Source organism: Polypterus senegalus, chromosome 10, assembly GCF_016835505.1.
Source record: "Polypterus senegalus isolate Bchr_013 chromosome 10, ASM1683550v1, whole genome shotgun sequence".
Classification (NCBI taxonomy): Eukaryota; Metazoa; Chordata; class Cladistia; order Polypteriformes; family Polypteridae; genus Polypterus; species Polypterus senegalus.
The window spans coordinates 151,851,688-151,870,840 of record NC_053163.1 but is presented as its reverse complement, the minus strand read 5'-3'; the positions used below and the strand labels follow the sequence as shown (position 1 = coordinate 151,870,840).

Sequence of the window (19,153 nt, the reverse complement as noted above, 5' to 3'; positions counted from 1 at the left end):
GAATATTTCTAAAGAGAATATAGCTGCATGCTGATTAATACACGCAAATAAGAATTTCACTGTGCATGTGAGAATAATGACCCAATAGATGGCACAGAGCTATAAAAATATGCACATATAAAGTATAAATGCCACCCCACTCTGCACTCCCCACCATGTTCTCTTGGTAAGGCGACGTTCTTTCTCAATTCTTCTCACCTTCTATCACAGTTTTGCTATTCACATGTACTTGTCTGTTGATGATTGGCCCATTTATCTCCACTCCTACGTTCTCAGCTATGTATTATAATTTGATTCATACCACAGTGTTAAATGCTTTGTAAAGCAATCTGCTATGGAGCTTGATTTAATAGCACTATATAAAATAAAAACTGACTGACTAATCTATTTTGGCAGGAGAATCCTTTCAGCTTCACTCCCCAAATCCATACTGCTATTAACATAAATTTCACAAGAAAACTTTGCAAGTCCCGGGAGTCCCTCCTTGATGAAAGACTGATGACAACGCTGCACACCCAAGTGCCAGCCCAAGGTCTCCTCCGTACCTTTTGTTTCCTCATTGGATTTCTCCTGCTCTTTGCGCAGCGTCTCTTCAATTTGTGCCCGGGTCACTTTGCTGGGAGCTTTAGCAGCTGTGGGTTGGCGCCCTTTGATTTTGGAATCTTCTTCCTCCAGTAGTCTCTGGTTCTCCTTCTTTCTCTCCATCACCTCGAGACGTTTCTTTTCCTTTTGGTCCTGTAAGAACATTTCAAAAGAAGTTTGCATGAATACTATGGGAGAAGTTACGTATAAACCACCATCCAAAAGCCACAAGTATAAAGATTACAACAACAACATTTATTTCTATAGCACATTTTCATACAAACAGTAGCTCAAAGAGCTTTACATAATAAAGAATAGAAAAATAAAAGACAATAAGAAAACAAAATAAATCAAAATTAATTAACATCGAATAAGAGTAAGGTCCAATGGCCAGGGGGGACAGAAAAAACAAAAAAACTCCAGACGGCTGGAGAAAAAATAAAATCTGTAGGGAATCCAGACCATGAGATCGCCTAGTCCCCTCTGGGCATTCTACCTAACATAAATGAAACAGTCCTCTTTGGATTTAGGGTTCTCACGGAAGGGCTTGATGAAGATGGTCACGTAGAGTTCTGCCTTTTAATCCATCCATCATTGTTGTACAAACAAGTACAAACACTAAGTGCAAAATTTCCTTTACCACAAGGAAAGCACATTTTCCATCTACACATCAGATTTTGCAATTAAGAACATCACATTCATTCAAATCTATATATTGTTTAACAATATTCCTTAATACCCAGTAAGTAAGTTACATTAACAATGATGGATTATATAGCATGCTGTGACTGGTGCAAATCAAGGAGGGTTATGATTTAGCTAAATAACACGTCTGTCTATCAGATTGACTAATTAACTACACCATACAGTACCCAATAAATAAGTATTTCATACGGAAATACAGAGAAAGCACATCTTTATATATAAATAAAATTCAACATCTGTCTGTCTGTTTTTCACGAGAGAACTACTTATCGGATTTAGATTGGGTTTTTCTTCTTGAACATTCCAGTTGATTTTGCGACTTCTCTCATTGTGTTAAGTATCATAGCTCACGTGCGGGACCAATTTATTTGCACGAATCTGAGAGAGAGACGCAGCAGACCGAGGGAAGGGGTGCAGGGCCCTCCTCACTCACACTCCAGCCTCGGGGTGTACCTTACCTCTGCTTAGCTAGAGAACGAGAGAACTACTTAACAGATTTGGATCAGGTTTTTCTTCTTGAACATTCCAGTTGATTATGTGACTTCTCTCATTGTGTTAACAATCACAGTTCACTTGTGGTACCGATTTATTTGCACAAATCCAAGAGAGAGAGAGGCGCAGCGGACTGAGTGGAGGGGAGCAGAGCCCTCCTCACTCACGCTCCAGCCTCGAGATGTACCTTATCACCGCTTAGTTAGCGAACGAGAGAACTACTTCATGGATTTAAATTGGGGTTTTTTTTTCTATAATTTGCTTAAACATTTTAGTTGATTTTTGCTACTTCTCTTAACTCGCTATTAATCATAGTTCACTTGCAGGAGCGATATATTCACGCTATTCTGAGATACAGGCTGCAAGTCGAGAGGAGGAGGAAGTGTGATGTCAGGAGTAGTGAGCTGGCCAGGGCCCTCCTCACTCACGAGCCAGCGTCCGTTTGAGTCGGCCTACCTTTACGTTTTGGAGTGTTCCTTGCCTCCACTTAGCTAGCGATACCGGTTTGTTAATTAGTTTTTAAACTTTGTCCTGTTTCACTACTACTATAGCTAGTACAAAACATACAGTCAGTCATTTTCCAACCCGCTATATTCTAACACAGGAGTTCTCAAACTCGGTCCTGGGGACCCCTGTGGCTGCAGGTTTTTGCTTCAACCAGCCTCTGTTTTTAATTGGACTCCTGGGTTAATTAAGCGAATTGTTGTTTTGGAAACAATATACAAATTAGAAAACTAAGTTTGATTAAAAAAAAAAACTAAGCAGTTATATGTATTTTTTACTTTTTAACAGTATTTTCATCATGATTGTCATTCTACTTTTCTAGGTGTTCTAATTGTTTGATTAATCCGTTATTTACTACTTTGTGGGGCTCACGCTTAAGTAGTTGCGTCCTTTCACGATTGAGTGTTGTTTGCTTGGGTTTCTGCTCTGCTTGTTTTTAATTGTCATTATTAAGATTCAATGAAGGGAGTAAACTGCACAGAGAAAGGGCGAAATATAATAAGAGAGTTAAGCATTTAAATCTACAGCAAAAACAGAAATATTTTTAAGTTTCTGATAAATGTAAAAATCATGCTGCTTTGCTTTTCTGAATGTAGAATAAAAGATAAATAATCCCAGCTAATTAAATGAGATTAGTGCTATCAGGTGTTGTCACTGATTAGGAATCTGGTTGGAACAAAAACCTGCAGCCACGGGGGTCCCCCAGGACCGAGTTTGAGAACCCCTGTTCTAACACAGGGTTATGGGAGTCTGCTGAAGCCATTCCCAGCCAACACAGGGTGCAAGGCAGGAACAAATCCCGGGCAGGACACCAGCCAAATGCAGGACACACACACACACACGCACCAAGCACACACCAGGGACAATTTAGGATTGCCAATGCACCTAACCAGCATGTCTTTGGACTGTGGGAGGAAACACACGCAGACACGGGGAGAACATGCAAACTCCACGCAGGGAGGACCTGGGAAGTGAACCCTTAAGGGTCTCCTAACTGTGAGGCAGCAACGCTACCACTGCGGCACCGTACTGTCCCCAAAATACACACAAAAACAAAATAATAAGACAAAAGGTAGCCAAACAAACAGCCGTTATTTCATGTACAGCATTTTTTTCTATTAAGAACACCATTCCATGAAGCTTTACAGTACACAGGTATAGTACTCTGGCTTAACTTCATGTTTTGTTTTCACAGAGCCAGGGTGGCACAGTGGTTGCGCTGCTGCCTCGCAGTAAGGAGTCCACGGTTCACATCCCGGGTCTTCCCTGCGTGGAGTTTACATGTTCTTCCCCTCTCTGTGTGGGTTTCCTCCCACAGTCTGAAGACACGCGGGTTAGGTGGACTAGTGATACTAACTAAATTGGTTGAGTGGGGTCTGTGTGTGTTTACCCTGCCTATGGTTTGTTCCCGTCTTGCACCCTTTGTTAGCTGGAGAAAAAAAAAAAACCCTCAACCCACCCTATTCAATAATCCTGTTCAAGACTAAGCGGGGTAGAAATTGATTGACTGAGAGTTAGAGCCTATGCATTTTAAATGACTTGCTCAGGCAGGGTCACACAGTGAGTCAGAAGTGGGGACTGAGATGAGATTTAAAAGCCAAAGCCTTACTAAATACACCGTACTGCCTGCTCCAGAAAGGACGCATCTTAAAACTGAGCAAATGTCTCTAAAGAAGTGAGCACAAAGGCACTGCAATAAAGGATGTGACCTCTGAAAAGGACTTGTGGGTTTACATTGACACAACATTTTCGTCATCTAAGCAATTCAAGTCCAATAAATGAAACAAAAAGGGGTCACTATGCAAGTCTCTGTGACTACTGATCAACAAAACAAGAAGGTCTATCTCTTCTGGCAATCATTCATCGAGTTTTTCAGAGCTTCATCCTTTGGCTTAGTCGAGTTAGAACTGACCACCAGTCTCTGGCAGCGGTAGGCTTTAAAGTTTAAAACCGGAAAGGGCGGATTCAATTGCCCACATTGGGCATCTTTTTGCCATTGCAGGGGGAAAAGAAGAGAAGAAGGTAAGCCCAAGAGTCCTCTCTCATCCTGGGGTGGTATTACCTGTTTTAGACGGGCCCACAGATGCACATGTGTGACAATATACATTTATTTATTTATTTTTTTAAGTTTTATTAATTTTATTGCAGTCCATACAAATCAATCAAGTTTTTACAAAAAGAAAAACTGAGTTAAGGACAAATCGATCCCCACCCCTGAGAGAGAGAGCAAGGCAACAGGCGTGAAATTTAAGGCTTGTAAACACCTAAATTAATAAATTTGATTAGCCAATAGAGATGAATGCAGAAGACAAAGAAATACAGAAATAATTGCTTCCTCTGTGCTTTATGAGCTTATTTTAAAATATTACTGATTAGATCCTGCCATGTTTTGGAAAAAGTCTGTATGGATCCTCTAACTGAGTATTTGATTTTTTCCAGTTTCAAATAGTATAACACATCGGTTTCCCACTGACTTAAAAGAGGAGAGTTTGGGTTCTTCCAGTTTAGCAGAATAAGTCTGCGTGCCAACAGTGTTGTGAACGCAATCACAATTTGTTTGTCTTTCTCCACTTTAAACCCATCTGGAAGAACCCCAAACACAGCTGTTAATGAGTTAGGAGGGATTGTGAGACAAAGGCTGTCTGAGAGGTAATTAAAAATGTTGGTCCAGAATGATGTTAATTTGGTGCAGGCCCAAAACATGTGACCCAGTGAGGCTGAGACTTGGTTGCAGCGTTCGCAGGTTGGATCATGCCCTGGAAACATTTTGGAGAGTTTTAGTCGAGACAGATGTGCTTGATATATAATTTTGAGCTGTATAATTGTATGCTTTGCGCATATGGAGCCCGAGTGAATTCTCTGAATTGCTACTTTCCACTCCTTTTCTGATATATTAATTGAGAGATCTTTTTCCTAGTGTCCTCTTAGATCTTTGAAAGGGAGGGATTGTAAAATGATTTTATATATTGCACAGATGGTGTCTAAGTCCTTGAGATTGAGCAATATTTTTTCCAGCATGGGTGATGGTGCGTGACAATATAAATTAAAGGACATTATGCTCAGAGCATACAATAAGACAGCATCTGGAGTCTGTGACGATGTGGGTACTGCCCCATGCTCCCATCACTCTTCCAGGGAGTCTCTTGAACCCGACACCGCCGGGTATTGTAACCGGATGAGCTGGATAATGAGGACACCAAACAAAAGCAAGGGGGAGGTGGAAAGTGCAAACAGTTCTTTTATGAAAAATACTTAAACGAAACAAGTGTCCAAATAAATAGTGCAGTGTTTAAAATGGTTACATAAATAAATAACCCATAAAATCAGGAGTAATGTGGAGGTTAAAAGTAATTCAATAAATAAATCCAGTTAAAACAAGGTTAAAATCAACAGAAGGCTGGAAGCTGTCCTTTAAAAACCCGGTGCCTTCTTTTAGCTGGTGGCTCCCTTGCTTCTCCCATCCGGGCCCCGGAACAGGGGATTAGGCCTACCTGCAGGTGCAGCTGCCTACCTACACTGGTCCGGTAGTCTTCCGTCCTCTGGCCCTGTTGAGCTGATCCCTCTGAACCAATATTCGGGTTTCCCAACGGCCAGGGCACACACGCTGGGGCTCAACCTCTCAAGCCTCCAACTCCTGCTGCCTTCCATAGCTAGTCGCCCACTCTGCCAGTCTTCCCAGCTCCTCAAAATTGCTCAGCTGGAGCGACTACTTTTTTCTGCAACCCCCACCCCCCCGCTCCCTACTCGCTTGCTCACTTCACTCACACCGGCTCTTTACTTCTCCTGCCTTCTTCTCACTTAACCTCCATTCTTTTCTTTCTCCCCCCTCCGCACTAGCGCGCCTACCAATTATAATGGGGATGTGGCACTGGTGCGGCAATTAGCAGCTCCTGACACCAATTATGGATATGGGAGATCCTACACCTGTGCACTTCAGTGCGGAAACACCTAAGTCTGTATCGCGACCAAGAACCGGTCCGCCCACACTACCACTCCCCCTATTTAAGCCGCCAGTGTGGAGATTATTTATTTAAAAACTGGCCTTTCCTTCTGAGCCGTGGGGCAGCTATAACAGAGAATCCTGTGTGTAGTTGTGGTCACCGTGCTATAAAAAAAAAAAAATAAAGACATTGCAACGCTTGAAGTTGTTCAGAGGAGAGCAATGAAGTGGAAACTCCAGGACAGGTCCAGTGAAATCTGCTTAATCTTGAAAAGAAGAGGTTGCGTGGGGCCCTAATTCAAGTCTTCAAAAATCTCAAAGACATCAATACCATAGGATTCTTTTGATTAAATGGCAAATAATTAAAGGTATCTTCTTCTTGAACAATTTTTGTGGACGGCCTGCTATAAACAGAGTCACAGCTTTGCCATAACTTTCCATTGATTGATTTTACTGGACTCCAATGGATATTTTCTTCTCTCCATTCATTGACTTGTACTTTTCCATCCTATTTCCATGGAGTTGCTTGGAGTGTTCTTTGGTTTTCTTTGTGTACGTTAGCCCACCATACTGACTCACCACAAGCTGGCCCTTCCACATCAAAGTGCATTTAGATGACAATCAGCTGAAAACCTGGACAGGTGAACTCTACTGTGACTTCTAAAACTAATGGGCTGCACCAGTGAAGATTCAGGGGTGTCATATAAAGGGGGTGAATACTTACATGATTGATTATTTAGTGTTTTATATTTGAAATTAACTAGTTGTACCCCGCGGCTCAGCCCGTGTATTAGTGATAAAGAACAGTGAGGAGGTTCCTCACTCCTGACGCTATGCTTCCACCTCCCCTCGGCCTGCAACCTCTGCCTTGGAATAGTGCAGTAGTGAAACAGGACAAACTTTAAAGATCAATAAACAAGCAGGTATCGCTAGCTAAATGGAGGCAAGGTACGCTCCACAACGCAGAGGTAGAGTGACTCGAACGGAGGCTGGTGCGTGAGTGAGGAGGGCCCTGCCCGGCTCCCTACTCTTGACATCACATTTCCCCCACATGTTGGCATGCAGCCTCTGTCTTGGAATAGCAAAAATATATCACTCCTGTAAGCGAACTATGATTCATAGCAAGATGAGAGAAGTCGCAACAAATCAACTGGAATGTTCAAGCAAATTCTAGAAAAAAAACCTGATTTAAATCTGTTAAGTAGTTCTCTCGTTCGCTAGTTAAGGAACATACCCTGAGGCTGGCGCGTGAGTGAGGACAGCCCTGGGTTCCGCCCCCTCAGCCTGCTGTGTGTATGACAGATTCGCACAAATAAAATCGGTACCGCAAGCGAATTCTGATACATAGCGCAATGAGAAAAGTCGCAAAATCAACCGGAATGTTCAAGCATATTATAGAAAAAAATCTGAGGTAAATCCGTAAGTAGTGAAAAGTGGACAGACAGACATACAGACAGACAGAGGCTGGATTTTATATTTATATATATTAGACTTTTAGTTTTGTATTGGGCAATGGAAAAAGCTAGAAATGTCTGCATATGGTGTTTACTGATTTGGAGAAGGCTTCTGATAGAGAGTCACGTCAAGAGGTCTGGAGGCGCATGACAGGGAAAGGAGGACCAGAGAAGTATGTGAGGATTGTCCAGAAGATGTACAAGGGAGTGAGGACTCGGACTAAAAGCAGTGCTGGGGTAACAGAAAAGAGTTAGAAGAGACCTGCACCAGAGATCTTCTTGAAGTCCTTATCTCTTTCTTCTGGTTATGGATGTGTTGGATAAAAGACCAATCACCCTGGTGCAGGCTTTGTGCCAATGACCGAAAAGAGGTGGACAGAGGCTTTGGAAGACAGAGGATTGAAGATAAATAAGAAGAAGAGAGAATATCTGAGGTTAAATGACGATCAGGATTCAGAACTTAAACTGAGTGAAAGCTCTTGAAAATAGTGGAGAGGTTTAAATATCTGGGATCAGTGATAGCCCAAGATGGAGTATTAGATACAGAGATAAACCATAAAGTGCACTTTGGATGGAACAATTGGAAGAAGATATCAGGACTACCGTGTGATCGAAGAATTAAGGTGAAGGTTAAAGGTCAGCTTTTTTAAGACAGTGGTAAGACTACTAATGGTGTATGGAGCTGAGACATAGGAAATGAAGGGACCGCAGCAGAAGTAGTTGTGTGAAAGAAATGAGAACATTGAGATGGATGTGTGGAGTTACAAATTAGGACAGAATAAGAAATGAGAGAATCAGAGGTACAACAAAAGTGGGAGAGACATCTAAGAAAGTCCAGAAAAGTATGTTGAAGTGGTATGGAGATAAGATGAAGAGAGATAAGGAATATGTGGGTAAAAGATGGATGTGAATTGAAATGTAGGGGAAGATAATGGAAATCGAAACAGAGGTGCATGGATCAAATAAAAGCAGATTTGAAGGAATGGGGATTTGACTGGGGGGGAGGTTTAATACAGAACCGAGCTGTATGGAGAAGCTCGATCAAGCACATCGAGCCCAGATGAAAAGGAAGAAGACAATTTGTAATTAATTTAGGCCACTTGCCAGAGATCTGTTTTCACTTTGACATTAAAGAGTTCCTTCTGCTGAATAACGTCAAAAAAGGCAAAGGAAATCCACTGTGGTTCAATGTTGAATAACAATAAAATGTAAAAACTTCCATGGGAGAGGGGGGAAATACTTTTTATAGTCACTGAAAATGACAAAGAATAATTTAACGCTTGTTGGCTGAAAAGATCAGTCACCAAGTCAAAGTAATTATAAATTAGAAACCTTTTTATGGGACACAGCCAAAGCTGCTGCATTCTGCCTGTGCTATGTGCTATGCTTTGGCGCACTGGCCGAACAGCAGGTTTTTGGCAAACAACAAGAATCTGTGGCTGATGATGAAAAAAATTCTAAACAGGTGCTCAGCTTTTGAATTTTGAACACTACGAGAGATTAAACAAACCCTCTTCTGAACATTGTTTCTGCATGTTATGTTAGTAGGGGGATGAAGAGAAGGAATCAGAGAAGAGGCATCAGACTTTGGAAAATTCATTAGCTGCTATGATAAATCCAAACCTATGCCATCTACAAGACTTACCTTAATTAATTATCTGTGTGCCAGGCGCGAGGTCGGCAGCAGAATCTGCATTGTCTATTGATGAGGTGCCGCAGATCGTGTGACAGCAGAGAGAGTAACTAGAGCCCTCACACCCTAGCGCAAGAGTGTGATTTACACCGTTCTACATAGTAACCTAAAGAACAACGCCTGCAGAGCGGCAATAGACCCCCTGCTCCTGTACACAGTGTCAATAATTTAAAAAGAAAACCTAGAGGAGCCGGAAGGCCAGGGAAACCAAGGAAGAAATTTGAGCAAACATGTTGGGTCAGAAGTGAAGAGGTAACCAAAGGCCAGCCAGGACTAAAGAGTTGAGGTGGGCAGAGAGGATTATTTCCGAGATTTCTTACAATAAGCGAGGTTAAAAACAAAAAGTGAAAGCGTATCTGCCCAGATTTAACCCTCTGCTCCACAGTTTAATTACTAATCAAACAATTCAGATGGGATTAAAGTGTACATTGCAGACTTTCATTTAAGGATATTTGCATGTATTTTGGTCACACAACATTTTTTGTACATGGTCCCATTTTAGGAGACCATAATTATCTGGGACACATCAATAGCAGGTCTATTAAAGATGCCATTTTTAGGACTTTGTCACATATCCCTTGCGTGCAGTGACTGCTTGAAGTCTGTGATTCATCAGCGTTCACCAGGAGATGAGGATCTTCTCTACTAAGCCTCTAAAGCAGCCATATTCAGCTCCTGCTTGTTTCAGGGGCTTGAACCCTTAAGTTTTCTCTTCAGCATACAGAAGGTCTGCTCAGTTGGGTTTAAAACAATTAACTGACTTGGCCATTCAAGAATTTTACATTTTTTTAGCTTTGATAAACTTGTGTGTTGCCTCAGCAGTCTGTTTGGCTCATTATCTTGTTGCAGGATGGAGCACGGTCCAACGAGTTTGGAGGCATCTACCGGAACTTGAGCAAATCAGATGTTTCTCTACAACTCAGAATTCATTGTGCCACTGCTGTCAGCAGTTCTATCATCAATGAACAGAAGTGTGCCGGGACCTGAGGCAGCCATACATGACCAAGTCATAACACCCCCAGCACCGCCATGTTTAACAGATGAAGTGGTTTGCTTTGGATCTTGGGCAGTTCCTTTTCGCCTCCACACTTGGCTCTTTCAGTTTGTCTCGTCTGTCCACAAGACCTCTTCCCAGAATTCTGCTGACTCTTTTAAGTGCTTTATCACAAACTGTAGTCTGGCCATCCTGTTGTTGTGGCTCACTAGTGGTTTGCTTGCCTCTGTTTGTCCGTTCATGAAGTCTTCCGCTGATAGTTGTCTCTGGTCTCCTGAAGACTGCTGCTGATCTGTTGGACAGGCATTGGGGGCTTTTTCTTGACCATAGTGAGGATCCTTCTGTTCTCAGCAGTGGAGGTCTTCCTTGGCCTACCAGTCTCTTTGTAATTACTGAGCCCACCAGTGTGTTCTTTCTTCTTCACGATACTCCAGACCATTGATTTAGGGAAATCCTAAGGTTTTACCGATGCATCCAACAGTTTTATTCTTGCTTTTCAGCCTCATAATGGCCTGTCCTCATGTTAAATAGTGGCAACTACAGACTCCAACGGGGAGAAAAGCAAGATGTCTTATGAAGCAATGAAACACATCTGAGGAATCACAAACACATGCGACGCCAACTGTCCCAAACATTATGGTGCCCTGAAATGGAGGGACCACATACAAAAAAAGTGGTCATTTATACATGGTGTGACCGAATCAAATGCAAATACCATTAGGTTAAAGTGTGCAATGTACACTTTAATAACATCTTAAGTCTGAGGGGTAAATCAAGGAAAAAATGTGTAGCGGGGCTTGTTCTATGTGCGAAGTGCGTTTTGTTTTCATTGTCCTGTTTGCTGTACGTTATATGTGCATCAGTAAATGTTGTCCACGTAAGTGCAGAGAGGAAGGATGATGGAGAGAGAATGCAGCCCCGAGATGGAAATCCCTTGTTAACTCACCAGATACATCCGTGAAATTTTGCATTTAAAAAAAGAGGAGTGAAGGTGAAAGAAGGAGGCAAGGAGAGAGAGAGAGAGAGAGGAGACAAATCGAGGAGCGAAAAGAAGGCAATATAACTATCCATTTATCAACTCATCACTGACGATCATTGCTTTAGTCCACTGCTTGCTTTTTCCTACAGCCAATTCAACATCACGACAGCCAGAACCGAGAAACTCCAGGGTTTGAATTCATTCCAGCCATTGCCAGGACTTTTCACGGTGAGGAAGTTTTGTTTTCGGGAAGGAGCACAAAAACACTACATACAGCCTGTTTCAATACCGCCGGACTTTATTTTGGACTCGTTTTTTCAGCATATTTCAATCTCTGTGTTTACCTGATCCGTGTTTGTATTTCTGTTACGTGTTTTTGTTAATTGTTTAGGGGCAAGGGAGGGTTCAATATAAATATTTGTATATTCGTGTCTTATATATAGTAATTAGTCACTGGTGTTTTGCGCATACATATATACAGTGGTCCCTTGGTATACGTCCTTAATCCGTTCCAGATCCTTTGACTTATACCAAACAGGATGTATACCAAATGAAGTTTTCTCATAAGAAAAAAAGGGAAAATGATTAATCCGTTCCCATGAAAAAAAATCCTATTATTATTGGCATATTATACATTGATGGGGTTGTATAAAATAATTTAAACACTGCTTAATACTAAAATACATAAATACAAAAGCAATTAGATGAAATAAATGAAAATTTAACCTCACTTTACTTTTTAATAACGTCTTTGTTTTTCACAGTCGTTCTCGGCATACGATAATGCAGCAGCCCTGTCCCGGATACGCATGCCACCTTCATACTTTTCAACAATCAATTCAAATTTACGAGAAAAAACACAAAATCACGTGAAAATTGACAGAGAGTCCAAACAGGACGTATATTAAGTTGGACTTATTCCAAAGCAGACGTATACCAAGGTACCACTGTATATGTTATTGAATATTTGTCTTTTCATTTTACAATATATACGCGTTTGATTTTCTGTATCTGTTTACTGTTTTCTGATTATTTCGTTGTGTCAGAAAAAGTAAGACAACTTGTAAGGATTACGTCTTGTTATTACAGCAAGAAACATCAGGTGATCCAAGGAATAAGCCTTGGTAGTGGCAGGTCCGGGTGAGGGGTCGGCCTTTACAAATGTGTCTCTGTCTCAAACATTATGGCAGGCACTGTATGGACCATTCACACAACTGTTCAGTAAAACTGACAAAAGTACTCCAAAAACAGAAAAAAATCTGGCGGTCAATACCTTGATTTCGGTGAGAAAGATAACTTATACTCCATATCTCCTGATCAGTAATGAGCAAGCTACCCATTTCCGGAAGAAAACCATTTAGAGTGGTCAGGTAGCCGGTTAGGATCATCATGGCAGCTAGTGTCCCTCTGTATTAAGAATAGAGTAGAATGGATGCAGTGTTCACAGTCTCACTTGTTAAGGAATAATGTACTGGGCAGCTGGCAGATACATCTTTGATAAAAAAGGCAAGTGGCAGGATGCCACCATTGATAGCAAACACATTTAGAGAGGACGGTACATGAGATTGCAAGTTGAGCACAGGGCCACACAAATTTAAAGAAAAAAAAAAAACATGGTAAGCAACATCAGTAGGCCCGTTTCTCTTTGAAACAGGCACAATTCCAAACTGAAGTGCTGCCAAAGCAACAGAACACCTGAGCTTCACAAAAGGTTTCTTTAATTGGAGTTTGTTTAGGTGTGTGTGGAATATTCAAGCAAGGAGCACAAAAAAGGGACAAGTTAAGAGCTACATCACACTGTCTGCAACTCGTCTTATGTGTTCCAAACATGCTGGTCATCTGATATGGCAGAAGAGACTCATCTTTTTTTACCATCATGGCACAAATCAAACTGGACGAGTTATATTTTCTTCTTATATCATCTTCTACTAACAAGCAATTGCCTGCATGATCTAATGAGCAACAGCAACAACCCAGAATATTCAGCACACAATTTACAAAGACACATATTTATTACTAGCTGTCCCCCGAGGCTCTACCCACGTGAAACAGGAGAAACTTTAAAAAAATCAATAAAAATAAATAAATACAGGGAGTGCAGAATTATTAGGCAAGTTGTATTTTTGAGGATTAATTTTAATATGGAACAAACACAGTGCTATCAGTCAATCCAAAATGTTAATAAACCTGAAACCTGAATGTTTCACAATGGAAATGTGAGTGTGAACATCATCAGGGGAATACATATGTGCGCACAATTATTAGGCAACTATTAGTGTGCAGATTTATTATGCAACTAAAGGAAAAATGAAAATTTTCCCATCTCACTTGTTTATTTTCATCTGTTATAGTGAGAATAATAAACAAACACCTCAAAATTTACAAATAAACATCTCTGACATTTCAAAAAAAATCAATCAATCAATCAATGACCAATATAGCCACCCTTCTTTCCAATAACAGTCATAAGCCTTTCCATTCATGGAGTCTGTCAGTTTCTTGATCTGTTGACGATCAGCTTTTTGTGGAGCAGTGACTACAGCCTCCCAGACACTCTTCAGAGAGGTGTATTGTTTTTCTCCCCCGTAAATCTAGCGTTTAAGAAGTGCCCACAAGTTCTCGATAGGGTTTAGGTCAGATGAGGAAGGGGGGCCATGTCATTATTCCTTCATCTTTAAGGCCTTTACTGGCTGGCCACGCAGTGGAGAACTTCGATGCAAGTGATGGAGCATTGGCCTGCATAAAAATCATGGTCTTTTTCGTGTATCACTGTTTGAAGAAAGTGTCTTCGAAAAACTGGCAGTAGGTTTGGGAGTTGATTTTGAGTTCATCTTCAATGCAAAAGGTCCAACTAGCTCATCTTTAAAAATACCAGCTCATACCAGTACCCCACCTCCACGTTGGAGTGGAGCTCTGTGCCCATTACTGATCCACAGGTCCATCCATCTGGTCCATCAAGAGTCACTCTCATCTCATCGGTCCATAAAACCTTTGAAAAAATCTGTCTTCAGATATTTCTTGGCCCAGTTTTGACGTTTCAACTTATGTTTCTTGTTCAGTGGTGGTTGGGTTTCAGCCCTCCTTACCTTGGCCATGTCTTTGAGCACTGAACACCTTGTACTTCTGGGCACTCCAGGTAGGTTGCAGCTCTGGAATATGAAAGTACTGGAGGATAATGGGTTCCTGGTAGCTTCACGTTTGATTCTTCTCAAATCTTTGGCAGCTAATTTGCGTCTTTTGTTCTCAACACGTTTCTTGCGACCCTGTTGACTATTTGCAACAAAATGTTTGATGGTTCTGTGATCACACACCAATATCTTAGCAATTCCAAAAGTGCTGCATCCCTCTGAAAGACTTTTTACAATTTTTGACTTTTCAGAGTCAGTTAAATCTCTTTTTTGGCCCATTTTGCCTGAGGAAAACTAGCTGCCTAATAATTCTGCACACCTTGATATAGGGTGTTGATCTCCTTAGGCCACACCCTCCCTCATTACACAAATACACATCACCTGACGTGCTTAAATCCAATAAGCATTCAAGTTAATACAGCTTGGAGTTGGAATATACGCATTAAAAATGATGATATGGTCAAAATACTCACTTGCCTAATAATTGTGCACACAGTGTAGATATAAAAATGTAATTCTGGCATAAAAATGTAATTCTGGCCAAGTAGAAGGTAGGTACGCTCTAACGTCAAATGTCGGCACTATATCTGATCGTGTTCAGCTCTGATGGGAGAGAGTCCCGTGTGGGGAGAAAAGCACAATAGCGTCATATCTCTGGTAATTAGCAGCTGCCCTCTAAAACACACGTAGCTCTGATCACTCCCTCAGAAACATCAAACGTTACTCCTTAACAATCTCTAGATGATAATATCTGCTGAACAAACAGGTATTGCTAGCTAAGTGAAGGCAAGGTACACTCCAACATGTGGCGAGAAGTAAGAGTGACTGGAACGGAGGATGGCACATGAGTGAGAAGGGCCTCACCCCCCTCCCTTTGGCTGGCAGCCTCTCTCTCAGGTTTGCGCAAATAAATCGATCCTACAAGTGAACTCTGATACTTAGCGTGATGCGAGAAGTCGCAAAATCAACCACAATGTTCAAGCAAATTGTAGAAAAACAGCCCCATGTAAATCTGTTAACTCAGGGGTGGGTAAATTCAGTCCTGGAGAGCTGCAGTGGCTGCAGGTTTTTGTTCCAACCCAGTTGCATAATTAGAAAATAATCCTTGCCAATAATTAGTGATTTAACTCTGCCATGCCATATCCTAACTTTTCTTCTCCTTTCTAAGGATATTATCCAAATAATTTGTTGTCTAAAATGGAGGAGTAATTCTCAGTCCTTCACTTTTTTTTTCCCTCTTCATTTTCTTTCCAAGTATTTAAATAAACCATCTAGTGCATGATAAATACACACAGTGGTGTAAATGGAAACAAGCTAAATGGAGAAATGCTGGTCTCTTTTGTCATGTGTATCCTATTTCTAGTAAGGAGCCATTAAAAAACAAGAATACAGCTGTTTAACACTAAAAACATGTAATAAGGGTTCAAAATCTTAATAAGCGAGACAAAGAAAATGAAGCAGAAATGTTACTTGAACAATAAGCATTCATGATTAAGTAACTGGGTTGGAACAAAAACCTACAGCCTCTGCGGCCCACCAGGAATGACTGCGTTAACCAGTTCTCTAGTGAAAAGTGGACAGACATACAGACAGACAAACATTTTAATTTATTTTATATACCGTATACATCTTTATATATGATAAGCTACCGTGGCCGTTTGCTTGTCTGTCCAGGATTTTAAATAACCTGTAGCTCGCAAACTGTTTGAACTATTGACCTGAAATTTGGTACACATATACTACGTAACGTCTACTATCCGCATTCGGGGTGACGATTGACCTCCAAGGTTATTCCTTTTTTTATTTTTATTTTATTGTAGAATCATCCACCAGGGCGGCCTTGCGTACGGGCGCCGTTCTCATTCCCTACCATCTTCACAGTCACTTCCTCTTCATATCTTAAATCATTCTTGAGGCAGACTGAAGACTTAAGTGCCAGCTTAAGTAAAAAAATTAAAGAAAACTTAAAAAGTAACACTAACACTGCCTTAATCAGTTTTAATGCGAAAAGATGCTGACGAGAGAAGAGAAGAAGCGGGCCGCTAGGGTGGAGAAAAGAAGAGCTGCTCAGGAAGGAGCAAGCACATCAACCTCTGAGCAAATGAAAGGTAAACATACAGAGAAAGAGAATGAAAACTAGAAACACTCAAGTCAAGTGTATTCACTGCATGTTATCGTGCAGTGCAACATTATTGGTATATATATCCATCCATTTTCTAACCCGCTGAATCCGAATACAGGGTCACGGGGGTCTGCTGGAGCCAATCCCAGCCAACACAGGGCACAAGGCAGGAACCAATCCTGGGCAGGGTGCCAACCCACCACAGGACACACACAAACACACTCACACACCAAGCACACACTAGGGCCAATTTAGAATCGCCAATCCACCTAACCTGCATGTCTTTGGATTGTGGGAGGAAACCGAGCACCGGAGGAAACCCACGCAGACACGGGGAGAACATGCAAACTCCACGCAGGGAGAACCCGGGAAACGAACCCGGGTCCCCTAACTGTGAGGCAGCAGCGCTACCACTGCGCCACCGTGCCGCCCTATTGGTATATATATATATATATATATATATATATATATATATATATATATATATGTATATGCGCTATATGTATACTAGCGAACAAAATTAGAGAATGATTTATGAAAAATAATTTGCTTTCAAATATTGGTGACTGCCATTGCTCAAAATTTAAAGTTATAGTAGCTGAAGGTATGATTACTGTTCTACTAGAATGTTTAAAAAAATTACTATGGCAAAGAAAAAAAAAAAAAATTTTGGAAAAATACAGTGGAAAAACGAATTAATTCAAAATGTCCTGGACAACCTTCAGAACTGGGCAAACACCTGCAGTTTAATGCAGAAAAGTGCAAAGTTGTTTGTGTTTATCTGTTGGTTTGTAAACCTCAGCAACAAGAATATAAATCTTAACAAGATTATAAAAATCTGCAATAAAATTATTGGTTCACAGCAGGTGTCTATCACTGAAATGGACTGCAAATAGTTCAGAATGAAAGCCGACTCTGTTCTGTCAGATGGACGCCATCCTGTTTCCTCTAAATTCCAGCTGTTGCCATCTGGCTGCAGATTTAGGTTTCCAAAGGTAAAGAGCAGCAGGTTTAAGAACTCTTTCTTTCCTAGAGTTTTAAGGGATGATGCTAAATGTTAAATTCTGCATTATTACTTTGTATACTGTTGAAAGTAATTATTCTTCTTTGTATTGATCTTGAGTGTGTGTTTATGCAATAACATTGGTTGTTAAATGTTGTGTCTTTGTTGTATCTATTGGATTTCTGTAACAATGTCTTCTGTTCTTGTACTTTACTGCTGCAAACAAATTTCCCTCTGGGATAATAAAGTCTACCAAAACCTAAAGTACTACACATGGGCAAAGGGAACATTAACTATAAATACAAGATGGGAAACACTCAACTACAGGAAACAACCTCTGAAAAGGATTTAGGGGTTTAGGTGGACGCAACATTTTTATCGACTAAGAAATGCGCAGAAGCAATTAATAAGGCAAATAAAATTCTAAATTGTTTCAATGATATAACCAAAGTCAAGGGATGTTAGGTTTAAACTATATAATGCACTTGTAAGACCTCATCTGGACATAGCAGCACTTGAAGTAGTGCAGAGGAGAGCAACCAAGTGCATCATGGGACTTAAGGATATGTCCTACTGGGACAGACTCAGAGAATGAAACCTGTTCAGTCTCAAGCAGAGGAGATTGCATGAGGACCTAATCCAGGTCTTCATAATCTACACAGGCATTGATAAAAGTCGATCCAGCAACATTCTTTCGGTTTAATGGTGACTCACATAATCGAGGACCTCAGTGGAAATTATGGGGAAGTGGATTTAAAACAGAAGCCAGGAAGCAATTGTTTACATAAAGAGTTGTGAGAATTTGAACAAACCACCGAGACATGAAGTTGAAGCAGAAACCTGGAACCTTCAAGAATAATCTGGATGAGATATTGGAACATCTTAGCGATTAGCTAGATGAACTGGCTTCATGGACTGAATGGTCTCCTTTCGTGTGTTAAATTTCTTATCTCTCTATTATAATGATAAAATCCTGGGACGAGATGAGACTAGACTTTTTAGCCTGGTCAAGTCCCACGAAACGAGTCTTTGTTTCGGCGAACAAAGCAATCTATCTATCTAGCAGGGGGCAAAGCCCACTAGGGTTCTTGATGAAAATTAAGAGAACTGTATTGCAAAAAAAGCCTACAAAATGACATTTGTAAATGCATTTTTTGACAATTGCAGGTTTCAAAAGTTAGTAGCAAGTGCAGAGGACCTTGCTTTCAATGACTTTACCACATCTACGCCCACAGGACATGATCAATTTCTTGCACTGCTCTGGTTTGATTCTGTTCCACTCATCTTCCTTAATTCAGTAACTGTAATGGATTTCTTTGTTATAACTTTGTCACCATTTATCTTCCAGAGATTCTCAATCGGGATCAGATCAGGCTGGCCATTTCCATCTCTCTGATTTTCTCCTATTCTAAAAACTGCGGTGTGGCACGGGGCATTATCATGTATAAAAATGGCTGGCTGACTAGGTGATGCTCACACGAATAGACCCACATGTTGCTGAAGGAGGCTCTGATACACATTAGCATGCACCCCGCCATATATCTGTAGACTCCTGCT

At 40.9% G+C, this 19,153-nt stretch overlaps 1 protein-coding gene across 1 annotated transcript in view; it reads right to left on the bottom strand.

Moving 5' to 3' along the window:
- Nucleotides 1–384: 384 nt before the first annotated feature.
- The window catches only part of LOC120538281 (coiled-coil domain-containing protein 124-B-like), a 50,640-nt gene continuing 31,871 nt past the window's right edge, over nucleotides 385–19,153 (bottom strand). The window contains exon 3 of the mRNA XM_039767743.1: nucleotides 385–735. Within this exon, the coding sequence (XP_039623677.1) occupies nucleotides 385–735 (351 nt within the window). The remainder of the gene's footprint in view (nucleotides 736–19,153) is intronic.